General features: G+C 55.1%; 2 protein-coding genes across 3 annotated transcripts; both read right to left on the reverse strand.

The window, feature by feature from the left end:
- Nucleotides 1-590: 590 nt before the first annotated feature.
- Nucleotides 591-7,946, reverse strand: GJB4 (gap junction protein beta 4). The gene is made up of 3 exons (XM_033227181.1): nucleotides 7,935-7,946; nucleotides 3,122-3,167; nucleotides 591-1,980 (listed from the first exon to the last, which is right to left on the reverse strand). Exon 3 carries the CDS (start codon nucleotides 1,660-1,662, stop codon nucleotides 862-864), a length of 801 nt encoding a protein of 266 aa, XP_033083072.1. The 5' UTR covers nucleotides 1,663-1,980; nucleotides 3,122-3,167; nucleotides 7,935-7,946; the 3' UTR covers nucleotides 591-861.
- GJB5 (gap junction protein beta 5) lies at nucleotides 4,716-8,269 on the reverse strand. 2 transcript variants are annotated; one of them, XM_033227179.1, is made up of 2 exons: nucleotides 7,998-8,269; nucleotides 4,716-5,924 (listed from the first exon to the last, which is right to left on the reverse strand). In XM_033227179.1, the coding sequence occupies exon 2, from the start codon at nucleotides 5,901-5,903 to the stop codon at nucleotides 5,082-5,084; it is 822 nt and encodes a 273-aa protein (XP_033083070.1). In that variant the 5' UTR covers nucleotides 5,904-5,924; nucleotides 7,998-8,269; the 3' UTR covers nucleotides 4,716-5,081. The 2 variants fall into 2 exon arrangements, with proteins under 2 accessions (XP_033083070.1, XP_033083069.1); XM_033227178.1 differs by having other exon boundaries at nucleotides 4,716-5,927; nucleotides 7,998-8,263.
- Nucleotides 8,270-8,987: the final 718 nt, after the last annotated feature.

The raw sequence follows: 8,987 nt of genomic DNA on the forward strand, positions 1-8,987 counted from the left end.
GTGGTTCTGGGAGTTGCCAAAGTCTGAGTGGTGGTGGGGTGGGGGAGAATGGAATGGGGAAGTTGTATCAGTGAAAAAGAACATGAAATTCCATATACTCCAGGATCCACGAGGGACCTTTCAGTTCAGACACTCTCAATGGGCCCTGGCCTGTAGGATGTGCCTCTTGGGCACCTTCACAGACCCCCATCCCTGGCTTGCTCTCAGCCCTGCCCCTCCCACCGTCAGAGGGGACTCACCTATCCAGGACCTGTGCTGGGCAGGGCTAGGGAGACCCAACCCACGCTCATTCCTGTGATGGGCGCTCACTGAGAACCGACTCCTGCTGGGCACAGAATCTCCTGGGGTTCCTCTCCTCGGCTTTGGCCAGCTGGTTGCAGAGCCAAGAGGCCCCTGGAGTACCCTCTGCCTTTAGGCACTCCCCACCACGTCCTGGGGGCACACTGTGTGTGTTGGCGGTGATGGGTGAGCCTGGATCTGAGGTTCTGGTGCTCAGGTGCTCACCGAGTTGTCTTGGCATCCTCTCTGAGGTCCACCTAATCCCCCCACCCCCGTTTTCCTATCCGCTACTCCCCATCTGGTCTGCAAAGTACTGGGAAAATCATATTTATTAAGAGGTTTGACATACACTATTGCCATATACAAAATCCCCACCAACCATCAACCTCCCTCCCCTGAGGCTCAGGACCCAGGGACCAAACTACCCGCCACCTCCCACATTGGCCCCTGGGTGAGCTTCCTGAGCCCCCACAGCCACCCTTCTCACCACCCTGCTATGGCAAGGATGCCCCTGCCCCGCCTATTTTCCTGGGTGGCCTCAGGTTGGGGGGACCTGGTGATCTTATCTGCTGATCTCGAAGATTATGGATACTGACCTGCATCCACTGGGGCTGACCCAGCCTTCATTAGGACAGAGTTCCCATCCTCAGGGTGCCCTCCCTGGGAGAGGACATATGGTGGGCACGTGTCGGGTAGGCGTTCCCGGCACCGAGACCGCCGGTGCCTGGGGCTGAAGATCTCCGTGCACCTCTTGCCCACCAGGTAGAAGACCTCACTGAGGTTGAGCAGGATGCAGATGGCAGCTGTGGTCACCATGAAGTAGGTGAAGACCTTCTTCTCCGTGGGCCGGGAGATGTAGCAGTCCACAGTGTGGGGGCAAGGCTCCACGGAGCAGGCCACCACGCGGGGCATGTCGTAATCCTTGTAGAGGCGGTGGAAGATATAGAGGAAGCCGGCATCCACAGCGACCTTGAAGATGAGACTCAGCAAGTACGTCCACCACAGCCCACCCCGCTTCTTGCTCGGGTTGTCGTACAGGGACGGGGCATTGGGCCCGTGTTTCAGGCGGTACTTGCGCTCCTGTTCCTCACGGTAGGCCACGTGCATGACCACGAGCAGCGAGGGGCACGTGACCAGGATGAGCTGCAGGGCCCAGAGGCGCACGTGGGACACGGGGAAGAACTCGTCATAGCAGACGTTGGGGCAGCCGGGCTGCTTGGTGTTGCAGACAAAGTCCTTCTGCTCATCGCCCCACACCTCCTCCGCTGCCACCACATACACCAGCAGGCGAAAGATGAACACCACAGACAGCCAGATGCGGCTCAGAGCCGTGGAGTACTTGTTCACACCACTCAGGAGGTCCTTCAGAAATGTCCAGTTCATGCTGGCTGTGTCCCGGGTACTGCACGTGGAAGATCTATACCTGGGTGCTACCCACCCACTCAGGCCTTGGGGGCCTTGAGGCCTGGGGGAACCCGGAGATGGGCACGCTTAATGCTGGTGCGGTGGAAAAAATCTTTTCACAATCACCGTGTCATCATGTCCTCACTCCCAATGACTTGGCAGGGTGGGGATTGCCCCTGTCCGCATTTCACAAAGAGTAAGTGAAGGCCCAGAGATACCCGCCCAAGGGTCCACAGATGGAAGTAGCAGAATCTTGTACTTTGGCCTTCGGGTTCCAAAATCAGGGTCTATTTTATTCTACAAGGTAATAGATACATGTGAAGACAATCATCCTGCATGGACATGCCAGCCACCTCTATTGCCCCATGTTTCAGCCCATGACTTCTAAAGAGATTGTGGGAAGGTTTGAATTGGACGATCTGCTCTCCCGTCAGCTGTCAGGGCTGGGCCAGGGCAGGAAGGGTGGGAACGTACCCTTATCAGTTGTCAGATCTATCCCACTTTTACTGAACACCAGCAGGAGCCTGGCCCTGTGCTGGGGACGTTCACATCAGTCCCTTGGTAAATCCCAGAACAATCTTCATCCTTACTCCTTGCCTCTGGCTCCAGGAAGGTCTCAGCCCTGGCATTCCCTCCCAAGCTAAACAGAGGTGCTTTGGAATCATGGGGACTTGATATCATCCCTGCCAACCCATGTATTGATGCTGGGGCCTGAGGGCTGACTGTCTTGACCACAGTGGGTTCCTCTGGAATTCCAACCATTCCAGCTTTAGGAAGGACCGAGGACGGATTCTGGCATGGTCTGGACTCCCCATTTACTTTCTCTCAGGGCACCCCCTCCTCTGTCCATTTAGTGGCTGTTTGCTAGCCGCATTTCCATTATTTCCTCTCAGGCCCCTGTCCCGTGGACTCCGACCTCCACACCCCCTTGTCTGGAGTCCCCATCAGGCCCCATCTCCAAACCCTCCCCTCCTCCTACCCTCCTCCCTCCCTATCCCCAATCACTGACTTTGCTCTCAGCCTCTTCAGACATCGTGTGCCTGGGACATTTTCCAAGCAAGAGGTATTGCCTGTACCCAAATGGTCTATTCACCTGTCTTACTTTTTTGCCATACTGTCAGCTGCTAGAGGGCAGGCTCTTCACCTCTGTCTCCCTAGCACCCAGCACTGGCCTGGCCCAGTGGACACACAATAGATGTTTGTTAAACTCAACTGAAACCCATTACTTCCTGATCCCCCCCTTCCCTAATCTTCTGTCCTCCCTTAGGTCAGCCAGGACATTCCTTCTCCTCCTTGGCATTTCCTTGGGGATCCTTTAGGGACCCTGAGCCTCTGACTGCCTCCCTGAAGCCCAGCCCACAGCCTGAGGTCCCTTGGATATCCTCAGCTCAGCTGGTTGCTTTCTTCTGGCCAGCCTCCTGCCCTATTCAGTCCTCACCCTTCTTGGGTCCAGTAGCTCCTCCCTTGTCCTTGGGCTTGTCCGTCTGCCTCAGGACCTCCAGGAGGCAGCTTTTGTTCCTCACTCCCTTGCTGGGTGGGGCTTTCTGGGCCAATGAGCCAAGCGAGAGTGATTGGGTGGGCAGGCAGGAGGGTGGATTTCCCCGGGCACATATTCAGAGCAAACACCTGTGGCTCTTCTCTCCTGGCCCACGCCTCCTCTCTAGCCTGGCCGGGCATGGCTGGGCCTGGCTCCCAGCCAGGCAGGTATGTGGGTGAGACTACTCTGTGGGGTTCAGGAGCCTGACATCATTATGCCCAGGCCTAGGACAGCACCAGTGGAATTGACCCTGTCCCCTTCTCATTGCCTCCTTGCCCTCTCTCCTGCCCTTTTCCTGGGAAGCCTGATTCTGAGGTCCTCAGCAGCTGACATCTACGGAAAGGGGCAACCATAATTTAGTGCAGGAATGCATCCCATGCTGGTGGTGGGATATTTCTGGGATTGGAGCCTGGGAAGCTCTTGGATTATGTAGGGGATGGGAGGGGTCAACTATGATTTTCTTTTTTTTTTTTTTTTTTTTTTTGACACGGAGTCTCGCTCTGTCACCCAGGCTGGAGTGCAGTGGCCGGATCTCAGCTCACTGCAAGCTCTGCCTCCCGGGTTTATGCCATTCTCATGCCTCAGCCTCCCGAGTAGCTGGGACTACAGGCGCCCGCCACCTCGCCCGGTTAGTTTTTTATATTTTTTTTTAGTAGAGACGGGGTTTCACCGTGTTAGCCAGAATGGTCTCAATCTCCTGACCTGGTGATCCGCCCGTCTTGGCCTCCCAAAGTGCTGGGATTACAGGCTTGAGCCACCGCGCCCGGCCAACTATGACTTTTCTAGACCAGGGCACCCACAGCCCTGGTGGAGGCAAGAAATGCAGGTCAGCAGCATGAAATGCTCCAGTTAGCACAGGGCCAGACACAGCATCGCTGTTCTTCCTCTGTGGGTCCTGGGGAAGGCCTCCAGGGAAGCTGGAGTGTGACCCCACATATGCTGGTGGGGGGCCTGGGACCTGTGTTCTGGCTGGGACGGTGAAGGTTAATGTGCAGCTAGGGAGGGGCCTTCTGCCTCATTTCCCACAGGCATTATCGAGCACTTCCTAATACCAATGATTAACATTTATGTGTCCTTTTACAGCTGGCTAACCCTGTCCACAGCCATGAGCTCATCAGTCCTCAGCACAACCCCACAGGCTAGGTATTATTAACCAGTTTTGGAGAGAAGCTGAAGTTACTTTCCCAGAGTCCCGGCGGAACTTGGATTCGACACATGCATTCTGAGTTCATGAACTTCCCACTGCAACGTGCAGCTCCCTGTGGACTAAGCTCCATTCTCACTGCAGACAACCCACAGGCCTAAACTTGCCATGGGGGATAAAGGCTAGATGGGAGCATGAGCAAGTAGCACATCCCCTGGAGTACTGAGGGGCCCCCTTTCTGGAAGAGAGGATGCCTCTCATCAGACTGGACCAAGTGCAGCCCTTTGCGGGGGCAGAGAGATTGACACCATGAACATGTGAGGGTCACAAAGGCCGCACAACCAGAGGGCACCTGGAACCAGCAAACGAGTTGACTTTTATTAAGCCCTGACAGTGCACCAGACACGATGAAGGTGCCCGCATGTGTGTTCTTCTATGAATGCCCTCCTCCCTCCAACCCTGGGCAGTGGACCTCACTATTTCCATTCTAGAAAAGGAAACCGAGCTGCAGAGCAGAGGAGGACTGGCCCAATGCCATCCAGCTGGGGCAGGTGGCTGGAGCGGAGGACTAGGAATTAGCTCCCAGAGCGTCTGAATCCTCTCTCTTGCCTGCCTCTACCTCACGGCTTAGCTCCCCCACTCTCAGGTTCCACCTATGAGAGAGGCTTAGAGCCTCCCCATCCAGGCCCAACCTGCCAGCCCAGTCCAGGCAGCAGCTCACAAGATGGTTTTCTTCACATGGTCTCGGGGGCGGTCTAGTAAGAGAGGAGGATGACTGTCTGAGCCCAGAAAGATGAGGTCACCCGAAAGGAGGTCGTCTTGTTTGCAGGAAGAGGTGGTGCCATGTGGGTGATGACCTGTGTACATGGCTTGGGCTTTCCTTGCTGCCAGGCACTCGTGGCACCTCTTGCTCACCAGGTAGATGAGCTCCACGAGGTTGAGCAGGATGCAGATGGCAGCTGTGGCCACCATGAAGAGGGTGAAAATGTTCTTCTCCGACGGTTTGGAGATGAAGCAGTCCACTATATTGGGACATGGATCTGCGTGGCACTTGACCACAGGAGGGAGGATATATTTGGGGTAGAGTGAGTGGAACACATAGAGAAAGGCGATGTCCACGCTGGCCTTGAACACTAGGCTGCAGACGTATGTCCACCAGAGCCCACCCCGCTTCTTGCCGGGGTTCAGGTAGAGGCGCCCACTGTTCTCCCCATGGGCTTCTCGGTGCCTCTTCTCCTGAACCTCCCGGTAGGCCACGTGCATGACCACGAGCAGGGAGGGGCACGTGACCAGGATAAGCTGCAGGGCCCAGAGGCGCACATGGGACACGGGGAAGAACTCGTCGAAGCAGACGTTGGAGCAGCCGGGCTGGTGAGTGTTGCAGTCGAAGTCCTTATGGTCGTCACTCCACACACGCTCGGCCGTCACCAGGTACACCAGCACGCGGAAGATGAAGACCAGAGACAGCCAGATGCGCCCAAAGGCTGTGGAGTACTTGTTGGCCCCATTCAGGAGTCCCTTAAAGATACTCCAGTTCATGGTGGACCCACGCGTCGGCTGCTACTGCACGGAAACGAGAACAACAATTTCCTACATTTATCACAGACTTGCTCTGAGCACTTTGTAGAAATATGTCATCGCATTTCATCCTCACTAGAGGAGCTAGGTTCTACTACTGTCCCCATTTTATAAAGGGAGGAAGCCGAGGTTTAGAGGCATTATACAAGGTTGCATAACTATTAGGGGCAGAGCTGGGATTTGAGCATAGGTAATTAAGTCCAGAACCCAACTCTTACCAATAAAAGTGGATGAGGGCAGGTCCAGGGAGCCACTCATTCCTCCCAGGGCCTGAGGCTCTGGTCTTGGGGTTCTGCAGAATGAAGACGTATGGAGTTGGGACATTCTGCCTGCTCCTTCTGTTTCAACCCTGGCCCTCCTCCTCAGGGGGCTGAGCCTTGAGATGGTTCTCTCCTTTCTGAGCACTGCTACCTCTTCTCAGACAGCCCCTTCCCAAGGGAAACCTGCTCTTTGTTCTTTTCTTGGCTCAGAGATGGGACTGGAAAGGAGGCTGGAACCTTGTCCCCAAGCCCCCATCTGCTCTAACACTCTGTAATTAGCCAGGCAGAGTCCTGCTCAGTGCCACTCATCTGAAGCATGCCAATGCAATCCAGCTGAAAGCTAAAGCAGGCAGCAATAAATTCTCCTCATGCCTAGAGTAGCCTGGTATTCCAGTCTTTCCCAAACAGTGTTCCCTGGAACCCTGTCCCATAGGTTGGCAATAGGAGAAGTGAGAGAAGAGGATTCTGTGTCAAGAAAAGTTGGCAAACGTTGGGTTTAGTAAAGTTAAATAGGGTTCTTTTGCTCAGCCGTGCTAATAAGCTCACTAATAAATTCACCAGAAGAAGTATGAAATATGTGGCATTGCCCAAACCCCTTTGCCCACAGAAGCCCTTTTCCTCCTTTTATCATCTTGTGGAACAGCCTTGTCAAGACATCAAGTGGGAAATGCTGCTCCTGTCAGTTCTGCTGGTGAATTTGGCCTGATGAACTCACAGAATCAGATTCACCTCCAGGTAAGGACCGTGACTGCTGGGCCAAGTAAGGGGTCCCCACTTCCTCACCTGCGAGTCCCCTGCCTGACTCCTGGGGATGGGGTGTGTCCACTAAGACCCATGCACTGTGGTTTCGACCAACGGTGCACCCTGGGACCCCAAGGAACCTGCCTGCCTAGTTGCTAAAGGGCTCATGACGGTCTTCCCGTGCTGGTCCAGGCTGAAGCCCACTAGGCTGTCTCGAGCCTCCGCAGAGACAAAGCAGAGGAGTGATAACAGCCAATATCCATGAAGCATTCATGCTGTGCCGGGCACCGCTCTAAGTTCTTTGCATGAATCAGTACATTATTCCTTCACAGCAACCTTAGGAAAGGGCATATTTTTTATTCCCAATTTACAGATGAGGAAAGAGGAACACAGAGGGATTAATTAACTTGTTCAATGTCGCACAGCTAGTAAGTGGCAGGGCTAGGATTGGAACCCAGGCAGGCTGACTCTAGAGCCCACCCTCTGGGAACTGCCCAGCCTTAGGCCTCAGACCCTTTCCTCAAATTTCAATGAGCTGCCTGGGTTCAGACGGATTGTGTTCAGACGGATTCTGCCCTCCCCGTTGTGCGTGGATCCTGGATGAGGGTGGCTGGGGGTTGGACGGCGGATGGGTGGGGGTGGGGGTCAGGGGGTGGGGAACCTCTGATCTGAATCACCAGCTTGCATTCTCAGTCCTGTCTAAGGTAGGCGAGACTCCTGGCAGCTTCTCCGGGAACACCTAGGGAGGCTCCACTTTTAGCCCCCAGGGGCTGTCGCCCAGCCCATCCCTACTTGGAGAGGAGTGGGGCAGGGCTTTGCAGGCCCAGGCAGAGCTACCCTGCCTGCTGAGTTTCCGGCCTGGCCCCTTCTTAGCTCCTCTCCCACTCAGTTCCCTGCTCCCACCTTTGCCTGGCTGGGGACAGCTGAAAGAACCCAGAGCCCCTTATTCCTCCACCACCAGGACCCACGGTGGCAGATATGTCCAGGCCACCTCCCCGGACTCCCCAGCAGAGAAGTGTCCTCCTGCCACGTATGCGGACACAGATGCCCTTACCTGAGTGGCTACTCCTCAGGGCTCTCCTGGCTCCCAGCAGCCGGCAACAGGACTCAGCAAGCAGCTGGAATTTCATATCCAGAAGCGGGGAAGGTTTTCGGGGAAGCCCGTTGAAGCCTGTTCCCAGGACAGAGCCTGTCGAGTGTGCCGGCCCAGCCCGGGAGGAGGAGGAGTTGGGGCCTGCACTGCCATTGGCTGGGCCCGAGCCTCCCCAGACTGCTTCTGATGAGGCTCAGGAAACTGAGGGGTTCACTCTTCCCCGGGTGCTGAGCCTCGAATCCTGGTATCCTCTCAGGGGAGAGGCACAGGTCCACTCTGACTCCTTATTCATCCTCCCATCTGTGGGCTTGTGTGGGAGAAGCTGAGGCCTGAATCCCAGCTCTGCCACTTTCTCACTGTGTGATGCCTCGCCTTCTCTGTGAAAGTGGGAAAAGAACAACTCCTACCTCATAGGGTGGATGCATGAATTAACCCAGCGGTAGGGGTAAAGTGCTTAGAACAGTGCCTGGCACAAGGGAAGCCCTGTCTACCATTGCCTGTAATGCGTGTAAACTGTCCAGCACAGGCCTGCCGTATGGCATGTCCTCAAACAAATATTTCTTCCTCCCCCTTTTCCTTATTCCTAGGCCTTTTCTTTCTGAGATACAGGGAAGGCAGAGAAGAAGGGTGGGAGAGAGAGACATATTCACTAGAGAAAATCTCATTTGGATGCATGTGGTCTTTGGGTTAAAAAGGCCAAACCCAAGCCAGGCAGGAACCACAGGAGAGGTGGAGAAGGTGGGCGGGGCTGCCTGGGGAAGGCTTCTCCTTAGTGCACAGACACAGTCTGTTGGCCTAATTAACTTCCAAGGCGCCCTGTATCAGCAGGTCACATAGGGTCAGGATTCAACAAAGTATCCAGGAGCCATAAACACCACATGTCCACAAACAAACACAAGGTAGCTTCACATGTGCATACTGTTACACACAGGCCACAATTATGGGCACAGT

This window comes from Trachypithecus francoisi, unplaced genomic scaffold, assembly GCF_009764315.1.
Source record: "Trachypithecus francoisi isolate TF-2019V2 unplaced genomic scaffold, Tfra_2.0 Lachesis_group12, whole genome shotgun sequence".
NCBI lineage: Eukaryota > Metazoa > Chordata > Mammalia > Primates > Cercopithecidae > Trachypithecus > Trachypithecus francoisi.